The sequence below is a fragment of the Macrobrachium nipponense genome, chromosome 30 (genome assembly GCF_015104395.2).
Source record: "Macrobrachium nipponense isolate FS-2020 chromosome 30, ASM1510439v2, whole genome shotgun sequence".
In the NCBI taxonomy this organism is placed as follows: domain Eukaryota; kingdom Metazoa; phylum Arthropoda; class Malacostraca; order Decapoda; family Palaemonidae; genus Macrobrachium; species Macrobrachium nipponense.
In genome coordinates this window covers 30,856,413-30,876,661 of record NC_087218.1, presented here as the reverse complement: position 1 = coordinate 30,876,661, position 20,249 = coordinate 30,856,413, and the positions used below count along the sequence as shown (strand labels likewise).

The 20,249-nt window shown below is 35.4% G+C and overlaps 1 protein-coding gene across 2 annotated transcripts in view; it reads right to left on the bottom strand.

Moving 5' to 3' along the window:
• Positions 1–214: 214 nt before the first annotated feature.
• LOC135202401 (E3 ubiquitin-protein ligase SMURF1-like) overlaps positions 215–20,249 on the bottom strand; it is a 160,411-nt gene continuing 140,376 nt past the window's right edge. For both annotated transcript variants that reach the window (XM_064231792.1, XM_064231793.1), the window contains 2 exons: positions 15,865–16,063; positions 215–2,502 (listed from right to left, as the gene is read on the bottom strand). In XM_064231792.1, the coding sequence (XP_064087862.1) occupies positions 2,378–2,502; positions 15,865–16,063 (324 nt within the window). In that variant the 3' untranslated portion in view covers positions 215–2,377. The remainder of the gene's footprint in view (positions 2,503–15,864; positions 16,064–20,249) is intronic.

Here is a 20,249-nt window from a genome sequence, read left to right as displayed (position 1 = left end):
ACTTCCCTAAATATGCAACTTGCAAAATATGACACATTATTAAAACAAATGGCATTAATTGAAATTTTAAATAATGAAATACTGCAAGAAACTGCCTCCAGTTTTCTCTAATATGTAGTATATGAAAAAGGATATAATTTCTTTGTATTCAATTTAGCTGAACTTCCCCCAAGTGAAAAAAAAAAAAATTTTGGCAGAAAAGGATAACACAACATGTAATTTACAAATTTATTAAAAATCCTAAATAATCTCTTTTAGCACAACTAAAAACATGACTGGCTGCCTGCCATAAATTTTTGGGGGGTATCCTGAACAAAAGGATATAATTTTTCACACACGTTTGGCATAATCAGCAAATGTGCAGTATGCAAAAAATATATTTAACCATAAAAGTCTTCCAGATTGTCTGGTGAGTATTTTTTTACTTCTTTAAAAATGATATGTACAATGCCTGTACTTGGGTTTACATTTGTCATCAATGCTATGAACATCCATGTGGTATATAAACTCAATGTATGCAATGATACAAACCAATACAGTTCAATGGAAATTTACACTGATGCTGTATCATCTAAAAGAAATATGACACTTCATCACATTAGTCACACATCACATACTAATGACAGTGAAGTATATTCATGAAACCTGTTTTGAAATGTAACAGTTCTGAAATTTAACATTTATTAATGCCCCAGCTGTCAATCAAATCTTAAAATGCCCCTACCAGTAAACATTTTATGAACAGAATTTTAAAGGCTTAAAAAACTAATTTGATGTTGAAGAAGATTTCTTGTATAAATGATACAGCTATTTAATTTCATAACTAACAGATAAAGGATCTTGGAGTCTCCTAAAATGCCACATTTCTCTTTGCATTTCTTTAAAAGCACTACTCAAAACATGCATAGTAGGATATTTTCTTATTGGAATGACAAAAAAAGATGGAATGCACTAATTCACAACAGAATCTCAACTTTCGATCACAGTTGTACATTTTTGATATCTAAATACTGATGCGAAAATGGCAGCTCCAGCATGTCATGTCAACCACAATGATGGATATGAGTATCTACAATGATGAACATGAAAAGGTTTAAGTTTACAGTATATGCCTTAACCTATTAAAAATGGCAACAAGTTTCAGAACTGTATGTTGCAATACCTTTATTGACGCATAAATCAAACTTACAAAATGTTTCCGATAGTCCGGGTAAACAGAATGACTATAGTTAGGATGATGAGGCACCACAAATAAGGGTATAGAGAGATTCGGAAACTTTCTGTCATTTGGAGTCACAGATTAAAGTGGCTTTTCATAACTCAGTTTTTCTTTCTTAAGCCAGTAAATGAAAACACCGGTATCAGTGAACCACATTGCTATTTTGATCTTGGCAAAATTTTTGCATTTTGCTGTGATGTAACAAAATCAGAGTTAGCTTTTCCACTTTGACAAACTGTAACATATTTATTAATATATGAGCATCACTGAAGTTCACTTTTTAAAAAGCTTAAGTTCATTTCAAACAATGCAAACAGCTTCAATAAATATGCTCTCTATACACAGATATGTACTAGATAATTATTTACAGTACTGAAATCCTAGTTATGTAATAAATTTGGAAGCAACAGTCTTACACCAAAAATCCGATGCAAGCTTCACAAAACTAGATTTTTATACCCAAGAGCAGTACTGCAACAAGGAATGCCATTTTTCCTCCAAGTGAGCAGTACAAACACAATATTCACTACAACAAGCTGATAGATGTGACTGTAGATTTAACCTTGTGAAAGGCAGGGTAACAAGTATTCACTTTCAACAATAATTAACAATACTCTCAAGAGCATGTAAACTTAGGAAATGAGTGTCCTGCAATTGGAATTCACACTTTATCACAGTTTATCATCATGACTAAAAGGTATACTGTGTATACCAGTAAAATTAATTTTATCAGTCCTTCCTGGAAAACAACAAACACCACTAAAAGTGGTGGAAGACACAAGTCTCTTTTAGTTCACTGGCATTTCTTCCTTGTAAACTGTATCCTCTATTTGGAAAAGGCATAAACCACAATTACCTTCTACTTGAGTATGTTCTACATAAAAATTTTCAATAAAAATACCAACAGCACGTACAAAAAAAAAAGAATGTATAGAAACACAGCTATGCTTAAAACAGCATAGTAATTAATGCGCTCCAGTCAACACTTTCTCAACTAAAAATTTTCAAAATATTGAATAGTACCCATTACATCTATACAAATTCACCAAAACATTCACATAGTCAAAATATATAATATACAGTATAAATAAACTTTTTGCTTATTGAATTTTTAGAAGTATTTACTAGTTTGGAATTCCAACACTAAACCCGTATAATTTACTCTACAGCAAACCCACATGTCTCTTCCACAGCTTGAGTCAACTTCTCTAGCATTTTACTATACGACTCGTAAGGAGGAAGGTCAATACGATTGAAGCATGTGTGGGCCTTTGGCAAGTTCTCTGTAAAAGAAAAGAATTTTAGTTGGAGGAAATCCAAACCCTTCATATTTATTATTATATTGATTCAAGTAGGATGCTGTATCATATACAGACAAAAATGTCTTTGGCACCTGCAAACAATCTTTTTCATTCATTTTCTTTGAAACAGTTAGCAGTATATAAATATCCAATTCAAATTTACTTAATTACATTAGCATCAAAACAAGCTATCTAAAACTGGTGACTTTTCCACAGTAGTATTACTGAAAAACATGTGTTAACCTCAACCTTACATGCCAATAAACTACACAACTATACAATGATTTTGTAGACATTCATTCAACTGAAGAAAAATTTTTTGGAAAAGATTAAATTTTGTTTGACTTTAATTGAAACATTAGCCTTTTCAAATTAAATATTATTTACTATAAATACATGAGTATTAATATAAGTCTTCCAAAATTTGCTTGTACTATATATCACACCTTGCCACATACGAATATAATCCACCTACTCTAATTATTCAGATTACAATTGGGAACAAATTAGTGAAAAATCTTTACACAGTATGTAATAATATTCCTAATTCCAATTCATTTGCCTATCAGTATATAAAACAGGTTTTGACGAAGGATAAACCTATTTTTTATATTTGAGTCTTCAAGGATTACCCTTTCCATGGTCTGTCCAGTGCTCCATGGTGACCAGACTAATGTCAAAGAATTCTCTTAACTGGTCTTGTGGCCGGGTATTATGTCGTAATGATAAGCATTATTAACAGGTAATTGAGTATAAATGGACTCAGGATAAGAGGGCACTTTCTATTATCCTCACTGAATGCTAATACCCAATTTGCCTATGTCAAAACCACAAGTAGTGGTTATGCACACAAGCACAGTCATATTGATTACATATGACCAAAATCTAACTAAAAAGCTGTTCCTTTCTGTTGGTCAATATAGATGATGTCCTTACCCAAAACTCATATCTTTTTGTCAGGGAAGTGGGAGGGTTTTGAGGACTCAACAGGAACTACCAAAAATAGGTTTTTTGATACTGTAGTCACTGTCTCATCCTCAAAGAGCTTTACAAAGAAAAATGACAGGTGACAAAAAGCTCTTGGATTTTAATCCCAACTACCCAAAAACATTTTTGGTTTGGGATGAAGCCACTAGTTTCAAGGCCCCATTCTTTATTCCAAATACCTTTAGTTTTGGTAGCAAAAAACAAGAAACTAAGCGCAAACTTACGTTGTTTTGGGTGAAGTTCTGTGGTGACTTAACTAAGCATGCTGGGTATGGTTGCAGTTTTGTCTAGCCTTCTCAGTGATAATCAGCGTACTCAGCTGTTGGCAAGACCTGTGGTTTGCTGCTGTAGAGCCTATGGGTCAAGAATATCTATGCCACCCACAGCTTGTGGCAAGTGTTGTCAAAGTGTAGGAAAAAATGGACCTTTTGGGATGTCTGCCATGACCTCTTGGTAAAACTAAAGTGCTTGAACTGGGCATAATGTTTTGTCTGCTAATTATAGTTTACTTAAAATAGGATTTTTTCTTCTTAAAGGAATCCCATTCTTGGCCGGAGGACAGTAATAATTGATGGTCCACCATTTGCATGATGTTTTGTCCCTGTCTAAGAGAGCCCAGTTTGCTTATACAAGCTTCTGATGCTAATGCAATCAAGAATATTGCACACTGTAGCTTGTGAGTTGTGGTTGTCCCCATCTAAGAGGAAGACCCATGGTTTGTTTCAAGTCCACTGGGCTCTTGGTATGGATATAATGCAACTATCTTCCATACATACTGGAATTGCCAGATATATGAAGTCTGTAATTTTTGCACTAGGTACCTAGCAATGTTGGGCGAAGCGCCATAAAATAGGTGATTTATGGCGCCATAATGCACCAAGTTCCGGCGATTGTGCTGGCACCATAAGGTGCCAATAATAGTTAGGGCACCATAACATACCTAAAGGAGGTGTCATTAACTGTTATCAGTGCCATTAATCAGATATCAGCACCATAAATCACCAAGTTTTGGTTAACAGCAGTTTTTGCTTATCAGCACCCTGCTGAGAATGGAACCCCCGCTGATAGCCTGGGACTACCTGTAAGCCATTCTAGAGGGCTTGCAAGAATATCCCCAAGCCATGTACTCCTCACAGGACACCATGGTTATGTTAACAATCATTCTCTCTCAGAATAAAAAGAGCGTCACCTCCCCCTAGCATCCCCAAAAAGTTCATTGGTTTTTAGCGTCACCTATATTGGCACCCATTGGTCGACAGGCCTAAGGAGGTGCCAGAGCCAATCACATCAAGGAGGGAAAATATTGGGGGTTGTGGGGAACTGGAGGAAAGAGAGAGAATGCCAAGGTGGCCCCTTGAGGGTGGCAGTTAGCTGTTGGTCAAGCAATGGGGTGGACGTGCGACTCCTCTGCCGGTTTCCTCGATCAGTCTCAATCTCGCCAGTACTGTAGATATTGAGTTCAATTTCACTCGGGCCCTTGAGTAACTTCATTAGAATATAAGACCAGTGTTAAATTTATCACTGAGCATTTGATTTTTGCATGACCCACAGTAACTTAAGACCCCCACGTGACCCAGGTTGGGGTCATAATTTTGGTGTCAGGTGTGGGGTACGCTGCAAAGTGCTAATTTATAGTGAATATAGCAAACTATGGGTCTTACAAGGTGCCGATTCAGTGACTAATTGTTCAGTGTCTTTATGTTCTGAAAATACGCGATGGAGCAGGCATATGAAACAGTTACACAAGGGCCCGAGTGAAATTGAACTTAATATCTAGAGTACTGGCGAGATTGAGACCAAGCGAGTAAACCGGCAGTGGGAAGAAGGGGGAGTCGCACATCCACCCCACTGCTTGACCGACGGCTAACTGCCTCCTTCAAGGGGGTACCTTTGCATATTGGATTCTCTCTCTTTCCTCCAGTTCTCCACAACCCCCGATATTTTCCCTCCTTGATGTGATTGGCTCTGGCACCTCTCCTTAGGCCTATCGACCAATGGGTGCCAATATAGGTGACACTTTTTAATCTGAGAGAGAGAATGACCGTTAACATACCCATGGCGTCCCGTGAGGAATACATGGCTTGGGGAGATTCTTGAAAGCCCTCTAGAATGGCTAACCTGTATAGATAAATATTTAAGTAAATGCACTCTTGCAGGTCTTGGCTTAAGCCCCGTACACACTATGCATCATGATGCTCACAGTGTTAGATGGATGCGATGCGTTGAAAAACAACTTTTTCAACACGAAGCCGCATCACCAACGTGTTCGTGGGTCTGAGCCATTTCATTACTCAGCTCAGTGATGCACCATCATTCAGAGGGGGAGGACGTCTGCTCACCACCACCCGCCAAACCCCTTTGAGTGGACAAGGACTAACACAATACATTTTATTGAATTACTGAAGGAACATTCATCTGTTTGGAACATCAAATGCAAGCATTACAAGTTGAGAAACATCAGGAGTGTAAGCTTGGAAACCATAAAATCAGAGTTATCGAGTTTTGTAAACTGTACACTAAGGAACGAAGACATTACTAAAAAGCTGCACACCCTGAGGACACAATTCTACAGGGAAATGTCTGCAATCAAAGCATCACAGAAGTCTAGAGCTGCCACGGAAGATCTCTACACTCCGAAGTTATGGTGTTTTGATGAGCTGCGTTTCCTTAATAAAAAAATATTTGTGTACTTTGTACCTATATTTGAACCTTACTTTCAAATAATCCTCCCCAAGGAAATTATAGATGGCTTCACAGGTTTCGGGGATGATTAGACCGAGGCTCTGTTTTGAAATCCTGGTTGAATATTGGAGGCTTGCATACGATCCTCCTGCTGCAAGAACGAGCTCCTGGTGATATGCCGTCTCGAAAGCTGGTGTCCTGCTTACAAATATATGGTTCAGTTTTTTTCCAACAAATTATCAAATGCAAGGATTAGCATTCTTGTGTAATTTTCAGTCTGTTGGATTTTTGACTGTAGCTCCAAAAATATTTCACTGAAGCTTCCCTTCAGAGGTCGCCGAGAAAGCCGTTTGCTTACACCACAAGGTTCTACATTTCTTCCTCAAAAGTTTCTTTTTTGCAGTACACAGAGCAACTACACCCCACAGTAGAGTCTCCTGGCAAAGTAGTACATCATCGGCAGACATCCTGCCGTTGAAAGCTGAACTGCGAGAACAAGTGAGTAGTGTTGCAGTACAGTTTGGCCGCTATTAATTTTTTCAATGCCACTACTGCATCACGTAGCTGATACATGATGGCATAGTGTGTACCATGCTTTAGAAAGGATGATCTTGCACTACCTTCCCTCCTACTGACTGGGATAAAACAGTAGACAGTTTTGGAATTTATCTCTTCGCCCATTATTAAAGTAATAGGAATGCCTCTTTGGCCAATTTGGGGCTATTAAGTAAGCTGTTCCTTAGTAGGTTAGAAGTTTGCTCAATACCAATGAAATCTGGAACTATGGAGGAAAAGGGTATATCGTCCCTCATTTGTTCCTGTCTTATAAGAAGGCATCTCTTGCTGTTACTTGCCTGGCAGTTTGTGATTCTCATATGTGGCTAACAGGTCCACTTCCATTTGTGGTAGCATGTCTGCTTCTTTTCAAAGAGTGGTTGTCAAACTCCACTCTCTCCAGGCTGTCATTTTCCTTGATAGGAGTCTACTATTACAATGAGAGACCCCGTAAGGTGAATTGCAGACTAGCACCACTTCCTTTCTTGCCCCATTGAAGAAAACCTAGCATTACCATATTGAGAGTAGGTGATTATCATCCTGACCTCTTAATGTAGGACATTGCAGTCATGTTGTCTAAAAATCAAACAAATGTGTGTCTCTTCTGGAGGTTTCAGCTCTATGAAATTGATACGACAATTCCTCAGCGTAGCTGAACACCTTCCTGCCACCTGACAATCCTCCCAACAAGGCATCTGTGAGTATTGTCCTTCATACAGACCAAAGAGTCAGGGTGACCTGTATCACCAGGGATTCCTTCCGGGATCAAAGCCAAAGTATCTCCCCAACTTTTTTTAATCTTTTGATGAATTCGGTCTCTCATCTTGTTTGTTGCATGCAGTAACTAGAATTTGTTCACAGTCATTAGTAGTAATCAGAGTATTGGATTTGTTATAGATGCAAATTGCAACAAGCCTGTCATACATTCTAACTGCCATTTGGAAACTGGGTTGTGCAAAGCCCATTTTCAGGACTTTCCTTATTCTGTTTCGAGTTTGATGGGGAGAGACAACAAGCTGTGAAAAATATCCCAACATAATACCATACTGGGTGTGAGGTGGGATTTTGACAATTTATCATAAACCTTTTGACTGTAGTCAGTTGACCACTGCTCTTAGGTTTTTCAAGCACACTTTTCTTGTGGGCCACCAGATCGACCAGCCGTCTAGGTGGGCTATTAGTTGTATTTCTGAGTTACCAAAGAACTACTTTTACTAAATTTGTCAAATCCTAGGGCAATGTTTAGCCCACAGGGCATGGCACTGAACCTGTACATCTTTCCCTATCCAAAGCCTTAGGAAGGGATGGAAGGGAACGACGACAGGGACATGCTGGTACACATCTTCCAGATCCAAGTCCCTTCTAGAACAATTGAACGCACTAGGGCAACAGTAGTTATTCAGAAAATTTGGCAGACATTGTGCCTGTTCAATGCTGACAGGTCTAGAGTCACTTTGTTTGGAGGAAACCTTTTTGGTGACACTTAGAGAGATGTGCTCTTTGGAAAATATGTGCAAGTTTCTCTATAGCTCCCATTAACAAGGCCTTTCCGCATGTAATATTCCAGAGAGGGGTCTGGTTTTTGCAAGAACCCCTTTACAGGAGAGGAGGGGTGAGACTGTTTCCACCCCAGCCCGTTTAAAATTAATACAGTTTCCCCCAAAGGGAAGACTTCAATTGCCTGTGCTGTCATTGAAGTCGACCCACAACCATACCATTCCTATTGGTATCTGCCTCTCCCTCTGCCTCTGCCTTTGAAAAACATTCTATTTGTTGCTTTTGTTTTCCCTATAAGAGGGTCTTTGGATCTTGTGAAAAAAATTTCTTGCTGTTGTTGTAGTTCTTTCTTGAGGCATCATCCCTTCTGAACACCTACCTGTTCTTTGAGGAAAAAATTTTTGGGGTGACTGAAGACTTACCTTTTTAAGTGAGCTTTTTTGGGTTGGGTAAGGGGAAGTTTTGAGTTTTTGTTTCCTAAATTTCCTTTTTTCCAAAAAGAGAGTACTCTTGTAGAATTCTGTTGGCAGGCTTGCTCGTTAACTTTTTAAACCACAACAGACTCCTCAAACAGGTCCTTACAGAAAGGATTGTGTAATAATGAAGTTACATTGGGAAGTGGAGCCCTCCAATGTGCCACAGGGTGTTCTCATAAGACTTTTAACCACAACAGCAACAATTGTTCTGGAACATTTTCAAAGCCTTTAGATGGCAACTTCCAGGAAGGTGGTAAGAGGTTACAATAATAAAGAGGTAGAACCTAGTATGAAATTCTGCTGAGGCTGCCACCTCTGAGATTCTTCTCATAGGGACCCTAAACTGCTGTGTATCTATAAATAAAGGAGATTTTTCTCACTCAGAAGGGAGCTGTAGCATTGCCCATTCCTTGGTGGAGTTTTCCAAAACTGGAATGATCAAGCCAAATGGTTTTAATTCCGATATTATCTCTGGTCTTTTAATCACTATAAAATTCTGAAAATCTGTCTTTTACAAGATTAATAATTTTGAAAATGAAGGGACAGAAGGTTGGAACTCTTTGGTGAACAACTGTGGTCCTGGTAAATGGTGTCTTCCATATCTTTTAATGTTATAGACACAGGTAAGAAGGCTGTTAGGTGTACAGCTTTGATCATAGTTTTTCTCCCATTAATTAGGTATTTACAATAGGGAGAGAAAATGTGTATTGATGCGTCTAACCAAGGATTATAAGTATCATCAGGGATGAGTTTTGTATGCAGAAGTGACCAATTACGTAGTGGTTTCTAGTTGTAATTCAAACACTAGGCCTTATTTGAGCAGCATTTGCATCCCCTCTCACTTTTGGGTTGCAGGATGCAGTACTTCTACACTTTGGAGCATACTGAACTATCTTAAATTCCTTTTTCAGAATCAAGCATCACGTCCCTCATATATTGCTGTTCTATGGCAATGACATTTTCTGATGCTATTCATAATTTCCTTACGGAATTGATCAAATGCCACAAGCTGTATATCCTGTTTGGGGAAGATTGCACATTTTGACTGAGCTTAAACAACTGAACTGTAACTGCCTGTTACTGAAGGGGCAGAAGTCATAGGTAAGTTACAATACCCCTCCGAAAATACAGTAATATCAGTAGGAGTCAGATGGATCCTAGTATCCTTTTGGGGGAAAAGATCCTCTTCTTCATTGACAGCTATAAATGGCGATAGAATTTCTCCTAGAAGGTTTCTCCCACGGCTACCTGAAATTTTTGTCCCTGATCCATCTGGGTTCTGCAGGGTCATTTCAGTGGCAATGCCCACTTCATATTCTGTAGTAAGAATGTCTCCCCCATGTAAACATTTTCCTACTTCCTCAGCAGGGTTAAACCTGGGAGGTAGTGGAGAAATGATTTTATAGGCAGTCCCCGGTTATCATTGGTAGCAGTTAGCAGCATTTCAGTTTTATATATTCATAACTGGGTTTTACCCTCTGTAGGATCTATAGCACCTCTGTCTGGTTATCGCTCTGTCTGGTTATCGGTGGCTTAGGCTAAGTGCCGAGACCACCTCATAAAATACAAACATAATGAATAGGCATCTTTTCCTTGGCTCTTTTAAAAAGTTATCCTTTACTTTGCTGTATCCAATAATACTGTATGTAGTCTTATATTACTATTTGTATTATAGAATACAAGCAAACTGATCATGTTTTGGTTTGAAAAAATCAGTTGGAGGAGGAGGTAAGATTAGTTTGCCGTATTTAACTCAATTCAGAGCGATTTTCTTGCTTCTATTTAGGGTAATTAATCTCTAAAACCTCTATTCATTGTGACAAGGTTATTTTTCATTATATGAAGTGTTTTTAAGTTGAAATATGACTTAATATACGGGTGGTTGTGAAAAGTTTTTTTTTTTTTTTTATAGATGCTGCTGTTATCTGGTTATTGGTACTTGGCATAAGCGCTGAGCGACCCTCCTAAAATACAATCATTACAAATATGCACCTTTTCCTTGGCTCTTTTAAAAAGTTATGCTTTACTTCACTGTATCCAATGATACTGTATGTAGTCTCATATTACTATACATAGTATTACAGAACGCAAACAAAGTGGCCAATGTTTTGGTTTAAAAAAATCAGCCGAGGCAGGTTTATTTCGTCGTTTAACTCGATTCAGAGCAATTTTCTTATTTCTGTTTAGAGTAAATAGATTTCTAGAAACTATTTATATGGGACGAGGTTATTTTTTGTTATATGAAGTGCTTTTTAAGTTTAAATATAACTTAAATACGAATTGTTGTGAACTGAATATTTTTTTCGTTAACAGATGGTGTCGGGAGCATGTTTTTATTTTGGGCAAAAATCAGATTCCGTTCATAATTTCCCTCCTATTTCATAATAGTATGAGATTTACGTATTTATCTTTTATCGGTGTGAAACCAACAATAAAATATGTTCTTTTATGGCCATTATTTTTTATTAAAACATTTTTCTCCACCATTATTTGCGGTAGAGTTGCATCCATGTTGCTGATGCCGATGCACGATAATTTGTAATCATTAGCAGTGTGAACATTTATTTTTCTCAGATTCAGCTGCAGCTCAAATTTAGCAGTACTATATTTCCTTGCCAATATTTTCTCCATAGCAAATAAAGGTATAATGCAAAAATATTTAACTCCTGTACTAAGTAACTAATGCCATTTGTAACATAACTACGGTAATTTTTTACTATTGTACGATGGCTGAAATACAAACAAAACATTGTTGATATCAGATTCGGTTTGGTTGTTGTAGCAAAACTACTGTTATTGCTCAATTATTTATGTCTGTAGATAACGTTACTAACAATACTTCTCTCTCTCTCTCTCTCTCTCTCTCTCTCTCTCTCTCTCTCTCCTCTCTCTCTCTCTCTCTCTCTCATATATATCCAAGATTTACCATTAAGTTCATCGAATCTGACATCAGAAACTTGTAGAACTACCATGTAGACCATAGTAGATGATTAGGCAAATGAAATTCTACATTTCCTTTAAAAAGTTATTACATATGGGAAAAATATCTGACCGTGACACTGTCTAAGGCATCGTTATCAAGTCTAGGGCACTGTAAGGTGGATCGTGGCGCCCATAGACTTTTGAATTTAACCAGGGGCTGCTTGTACCGGGTTTTTGCTTAAACATGAAACACCTGGGAAGTGCTTGGGACTGATGTAACTGGGTTTTGACCCAAACATAAATCTTGATCTGAGAAAAAAGGGGTTATATCTGCAGCCAAAGTTTTGCTGGATAGATATAATTTCTCCTTTCCTTAGTCGTACTGAACCCTATGAATCACCAGGACAGCTTAGAATGAGCAGTTTCATCCTAAAAATTTGCTGCCAGTAGCATACTACAAGTTTGGTACATAATTGTCGACCAAGCAAATTTTCATAGCTTTTTTTTAATAAGAAAATACCCAAGGCAAGTGGGATGAGCCATACTCACTGGCACAAAATCAACCACATAATTTGATATGGAACACTTGAACTGAGGGTCCTGCATAATGCAGCTCTGTAGTGATATAAAGCAAGTTGTTATTAGAAGCTATAATGAATTCATAGCAGCTGTGCATCTAGTGCCCAGACCCGTCCCTTACGATGTTCCTGATTGGCTGTTGATCAGCCAACCACAGAGCTGGAAAGTTGCAAACTTGTCAGTGTCTCTCAAAACATCATAGTGAGGATCTCTGCTCCCACCTCTCTTGACAAAAATGTCTTTCAAAAGTTATAATTGTCATTACACCTCAGTATTACCCAAAGAAAAATAGTGTTTCCCAATTTCATCACTAAACATAGTCAGGCCAATGATTAAAGGATTTTAATGATACATGAATTATGTACTTCAGTACACTTAATGCTAAAACATTTATAGTGAAATAAATATGAAATTTTAAGATAAAATATATTCTTTCATTCTTTACATGACATCGCAGTACAATCATCATTTATTGTCTTGTGTTTCACACAGTATCTTAGTTTAAATTCCATGGATGACAATGCTACCAAAACATTATAGGTAGGGCTATCAATATGAAAATAACTAACAAGCAAAGGAGATCTCTCTCTACATGAAAAAATGTGTTACTTAAGAGAGATACTGATACCTTATGGAGATAATTCATTCATCCCATTGGTTTTCCTTTTACTTCAATCTTTTCTCCTATATCCCTCTCATTATTCCTTTTTATTATATATTATATATTCATGTAGAGATTTCCACTAAAGGGAATGAGAGAGGGTGGTAGTGATAATGATAGTGACGATAATGACGTCTTATTTTTCCTCTTTCCCCAAAAGACTACTTTTATCGAGGGATCTTGATCACAATGATGATATCATCGACTGGTCACATGACCAGGAGTGACTAAATGAAGATGAAAGACACTTTAATATTCTTAACCTCTTGCTTGTTATTTTTATATGGATAGCCCTACCTATAATTTTTTGGTAGCATTGTCATCTATGGCATTGAAGCTAAGATACTGTATAAAACATACGAGGATAAATGATGAATGCACTACAATGTCATGAAAGAATATATTTTATATTAAAATTTCATGTATATTTCACTATATATAGTTTAGCATTAAGTTTACAGAAGCACATAATTCATATATCATTAAAATCCTTAAATTATCGCCTGACACTGTTCAGCGATGATATTGGGAAACACTACTTTTCTTTGGGTAAAACTTGAGGTGTGATGAAAGTTATAACTTTTGAAAGACATTTTTGTCAGAAGATGTGGGAGCGGAGAATCTCACTATAAGACGTTCTGAGAGACACTGACGAGTTTGCAACTTTCAAGCCCTGTGGTTGGCTGATCAACAGCCAACCAGGAACATCGTAAGGGACGGGGCTGGGCACCAGATGCACAACTGCTGTGAATTCATTATAGTCAGTATCAAATTATTAATGAGGGAAACCTCTGTAATTCCTCATACAGATTCCATTTTTGTAATATATTCCATTAGAAATCTATGTTAACTAGCCCTTTAAGGTTAATTTAGTTTTGACAGCTGTATATGGCTGTATTAGTCCTATTGCACTGGCTATGTAAAGGTTTAATTTGAATTGTCATACCATTCAGTCTAATACTAACCTGTTTAGTTAGCCAAAGGCACTATTTTATATGGCTTTAGGTTATTTAATTATGCCTGAGATCATGTTTATATCCAGTACATTACTTAGTACACCAACAATAGGATGTTAACTAAATTGTTCTCTTTTAGCCTAGTAATATAGCGTATTGCCTAATCCAGATTAATCTAGATCAAATGTAAAAGCTATATAAAAACAGAAAGTTACTTACATGTAAACTCATAGTTAGGCTAACATCTTTTGTCTAATCCAGATTGTTTATAGCTAGCCCTAGGCTATTTGGTCTACTATATATTACAGTAACTTTCTAATGTGAAATTCACTTAAGTGAAATTTTATAGTTATGCTATCACCTAGGGTAAGTTATTGTCTAATCCTTATTAAATAATTTACCATGTATAATTTGTAGCCTTCAAGATAGGCTACTACCTTACAGTACATTTGATCTATGTACTGTTGTACTGTTTTTAGTCTACCATATAATACAGTAATTTATGTGAAACTTTATAGTTAGGCCATCACCTAGTATAGGTTATTATCTATTCCTGATTAATTAACTGGTTTTGGTCTAACACAAATAACAGTAACCTTCTTATGTGACACTTTATAGCTAGGCTAGCCTAGGTTATTTTCTAATCAACTACGTATATTATTTAATTCTCTTTAAAGGGTATGCACAAGATAGCCTAGAGGATTTAAGACAATGCAAGTATACAGGCTATATAAAAAGAAGAAAAATGTCTGTAGCCTTTTATCTAATCCTAAGGTCTTTGATGTAAACTTGGCTACTACCTAGGCCCATAGCCATAGCCTAATAGGATATGTCTTCAAATCTTACCTTAATTCAAGTTGCTACCTAATCCAGGTTATTTTGTTCACCCTTAAGGATATAAATCCTACATTATAGGCTACAGACAATATCTACTACAGCCTACCAAACATATTCTCACTGAATCGATGTAGATTGTAGGCTACTGCCTGGTAGGCTATAGCTGACATCGTTATCTGAAAGGATGATTTATTAATAATAAACAATTTTGCTTCTACAGATACTAACGACCACAAACTGTAAGAAGCGCTGATGTGTAATGGCGAAAAATACTGGTTTACGGCTTTTCACACACAATAAAATCATAGTTCCACAGTCTAAAGTAAAAATGTTTAACTGGAACTTGAAATTATGTACTTTAGCTTTCAATTTAGATGTTTCAATGAACTGAAAAAATGAAATCAATGAGTGATGAACAAAACACTCGGAGCTAACGATCCTAAATCGATAGCGCAGGCGTGTGCTGGCGAAAAACGATTGTTTATGGCTTTTCACGCACAATAAAATCATTGTTCCACATTGTAAATTTTTTTTTTAGTTGAAACTAAAATTGTACAACTAGCTTTCAATGTACGTATATGTTTTCATGAACCTCAGTAATGAAATCAATAAGCGAAGAACAAAATTCTTGAAGCTAGCCTAACTACCATAAATCATAAGAAGCGTCAACGTGTGCTGGCTAAATAAGCTGATTACAGCTCTTCAAAACATTGCTCCATAGTCTAAACTAAATAAAAAGTTTTTAACTTGAACTTAAAATTATGCTCTTAGCTAAATCAATAAGCAAAAAATGGACTTCTCTGAGCTCTGGTTTCTTGCCCAACCAGAAAGAGCATGGCATTTTGGTCGGATTTTGGTCGTATGTAAACAATATGACTGTGCGAATGCACATAACCACCACTTCTTCAATTTTGACGTAGGTAAACTGGGTATTAGCGATGACTTCTTATCCCGAGTCCATTTATACTAATCACTTGTTATAATGTTTATCATTACAACACAATACCTGGCCACAAAACAAGTTAAGAGAATTCTTTGATATTAAGTCTGGTTACCATGGAGCTCTGGATAGACCATGGAAAGGGTAATCCTTGAGGGAGACAGCAACTACACTATAAAAAATTATTATGTAAATACTTCAATATCTGTCATAAGAGAAACTTCTCAGCATGATTGGGAAAAAATACTTTACCAGTTGGAGCGTCAATCTGGTGAATGGTGAAAAGTCGTGGGCCTGCAGCACCAGTGGATCCTTGGAGGGCCTTGAAGCCTTGCAATGGAACACGAGATGAACCTGTTACAAACTGAAGTAACCTTGCTCTCATTTCCTCAGTATAAGAATCCACTATTTGCCAAAACCATCCCACAACTGGTGTTTCTGGTGTACAGTGCTGAAAAACAAATAAAATTTATGGAATATAATTTTTAAATTATGGTTATTACTGTACATGCTGGCATGTAAATTGACATTTGAAGCCTAAGAATATCTCTCAAAAACCAGAGGTCAACTTGTACACTGATTATAAAATGTGAACATTACTACTCAGGGGTAACAAGGGAAACTGCCAGCATGACATTCTTAACTTTTAACCCTTAAACGCCGAGTGGACGTATTTTACGTTGACATTTTTTGTCTCTTGGGTGCCGACTGGACATATTTTATGTCGACATACAAAAGTTTTTTAAAAATTCGCGGAAAAATACTTATAGGCCTACCAGCTGAAAACTCTTGAATCACGCGCCTTGGGGGATGCTGGAAGTTCACGGATCAAGGTGTTGTTTTGTTTACAATCGTTACGCAGGCGCGCAAGCGCGAATTTCTTTCTTGCCGCACTAAAAAGTATCGGTGACACATCTCGGAAATTATTTTGTCACTTTGACATAGTTTTGTACCATTTTTAAATTAGCTGTACATGGAGTATTATATATGAAAATGTGTTCATTTTTATGTGGTAGAATCAAAACAAAAAAATATCTCATGATTGTAGCTTTTAATCAGTTTTGAGATATTTTTATATAAACGATAAGTTGCCAAAATTTCAACCTTCGTGGTCAACTTTGACTACCGGAATGGTCGAAAAACGCAATTGTAAGCTAAAACTCTTATATTTTAGTAATATTCAATCCTTTACCTTCCTTCATTTTGCAACAAATTGAAAGTCTCTTGCACAATATTTCGATTTATGGTGAATTTATGAAAAAAATAACATTTTCTTTACGTCCGCGTAACGGTAAACTCTTCCGAAAAATCATACGTGCGATTGTGGTAATGTTTGCACCATTTTAAATTAGCCGTTACATAAAGTTTATATATGAAAATGTGCGCAATTTCATGTAGAATACAAAAAAAAATAATTGAAGGTTGTAGCTTTTCTCATTTTTGAAATATTCGCATATAAATCATGAAAAATATAAAAAAACCACGTTCAGTCAACTTGACTCTACCGAAATGGTAGAAAAACGCAATTGTAAGCTAAAACTCTTACAGTCTAGTAATATTCAGTCATTTATCTTCATCTTGAAACAAATTTGAAGTCTCTAGCACAATATTTAGATTTATGGTGAATTTAAAAAAAAAAAAACTTTCCTTCCTCCGCGCGCGGATTCTCCGCCACAAATCTCCGAAATGCGTACGTCGCATTCTCGGAATATTTGCTCCGTTTCATATTAGGCATTTTATAGAGTTTTATATATGAAAATGTGTGCAATTTCATGTAGAATAAAACAAAACATATTTGAAGGTTACAGGTTTTCTAATTTCCGAAATAATTGCATATAAAAATATATAAAAAAATTTGACATTTGGTCAACTTTAACTCATCAGATATGGTCGAAAACTGCAATTGTAAGCTAATACTCTTACAGTATAGTAATATTCAATCATTTGTCTTCATTTTGAAAGAAACTGGAAGTCTCTAGGGTAATATTTTGATTTATGGTGAAATTTTGAAAAAATATTTGTTTACGTCCGCGCATTACGAATTCATGCATTATTTTGTGATAATATTTTCTCTGTGTTGCTTTTATCGTTTTACAATGTGTTATATACCAAAATGATCACAATTTAGTTTAAATTACAACGAAAAACAAACTAACTCGTTACCTTTAACCGTTTTGCGCATAGAGCAATTTGAATACAATTATATATGAAATTTTGTTTTCGCGCTATCATATATCGCATTATTTATATATGATAATGATAATTTTTTCATTTCTGATGGTTGCATACTAAACTTCAGGCAATGACAAAAAAAGGAGCCAAAAATGAACTCTTAATCTTGAAAACTAAGAGCGCTGTGATTTTTTGAAAAAAATATTTTTTCCGCTTCCGCGCTCACTCCAAGACCCTCGGCACACGGAAGACGATTTTTAATATACCCCTTCGGCGTTTAAGGGTTAACAGCCTAGCAGGATGATTTCCTACTGGAACTCAAGTTTGGTAAATATTTAACAATTATAATAATTTTAATCGTTTACTAGTATATTTAATCTTAGCAAATTGTATTACTAATTTCTTTACATGTGTTGCTATTTTACAAAAATTTAACATAAATTTCCACAAAACTTGAGTGATTTTGACACTTTCACTAAAAACCTACACTAAAAGAATGAATGTATACTCAATAATATGATATAAATTGAGAATGAAGTTCAAGTTTTCTTGGAAAGAGAAGACAACTGATATTTATAGTTTCTTTTGCACATGAAGTAATTACATAAGCCTCATCTTTGTTCACTGTGGGAAGTTATTATTAAATCCTTTGAGTACTTTTTCAAATAAATTTTGATAATGTATCTCCAATATGTAACTACGGTACAATGGGTTCATCCTTAATATTTGTTCTGCAATGAGGAGTGGAAATTGGAGCAAGGTTAAGAATTTTGGACAGCTATGAGGTAGGAGATCTAAGTAAAAGGCATTAAGTATCATCTACAGTGTGCAAATTGACATACATCAAAAATACTATAAACTATATAATATATATATAATATATATAATCATATATATATATATATATATATATATATATATATATATATAATATATATAGTTAATATATATAGATATATATATATATATATATACACACACACACACACACACACACATATATATATATATATATATATATATATATATATATATATATATATATATATATATATATATATATATATACATATATATATATTATATACATATATATATATTATATACATATATATATTATATACATATATATATTATATCATATATATATATACATATATATATATATATATATATATATATATATATATATATATATATATATATATATATATATACCATTCAGGAAACTGCAGACAACCATATTAGAAAGAAGAACATTTATTAGAAGCGTTTCAAACATACATTGTGCATCTTCAGTCTGTTGAGATAAAACCACATACATATTAACATTGAATGCAGGATTCTTCATATGACAAGTAAAAATTAATACAAGACTAAAATTAACTTAAAAGTTCATTTTACTTGTCATTAAATTTTAAGTTAATTAATACAAGACTAAAATTAACTTAAAAGTTAATGACAAGTAAAACAAAAAAGTAAAAGTACAAATCAAAAACAAATACCAAGGTGCAACGAACCATTAATTGAGAAGGAAGGAGGTATAGAATGACTAGAATTGGGCAAGAAGTTAAAAAGTTGACTGCCAAATAAATCGGAGAAGATGAAACTCCACTATTCAATGAGGGAACAAGACGTTTAATTTATAATGACTCTAGAGTGGTTAGGTAATCAGTCTTTAACTGATCCTAAAATAGAGAAGTGTTGTTTCTTCACCTCTTATCTTACAATTGATTGCATGATTTTTTATGTTTGAGTGTTCAGGCCTATTTAATTTTTGACCCGTCCTAAAACTAAAGCCCATGTGACTACTATAGTATATCTCATTTACAGCAGCCTCCTAGTCGATCCAACATAAATTCCGGGACTTCCCAGGCACGTAAATTTGTATACTACTTTGGAATGCATGAACTGCTGCAGACAATCTTTGAAGCTTGGGTTGTTTGATATAAGTTTTATATTTAGACAGGGAATTTCACTTTCAACAATTCTAGTTAGGTGCTGTGAAAATTTGCTATTGTATATATATGGTATGGAGGCATACATTAGTTTCTTTGGTACGTCTATCATTGGAATGGGTGGTTTAAAATGCAAAGTTAAAAGTTTGTTAATATTAAAAAATACATCCTTAGGGTACAAGTTTCCTTGTAAGATATTAGATAAAAATTCAATTTCTTTATAGAAGATATCCCAGTTCGATGAATACTTTATTGCTCTATGAACCAGAATGGAGATGGCATTAAGCTTAAAATGCTTTTGACAAGAGCTATAAATATTATTAAATATTCCCGTATATATTTTCTTACTAAAAACTGAAGTGTTAAAAATTGAATGATCCCTAGTAATACAAATCTCAAGAAAATCTAAAGAATTACTGTTTTTGAGTTCCACAGTAAAGTTAATGTTACGGTGATTTATATTAACCCTTAAACACCGAAGCGGTATTTTAAAAATCGTCTCCCATA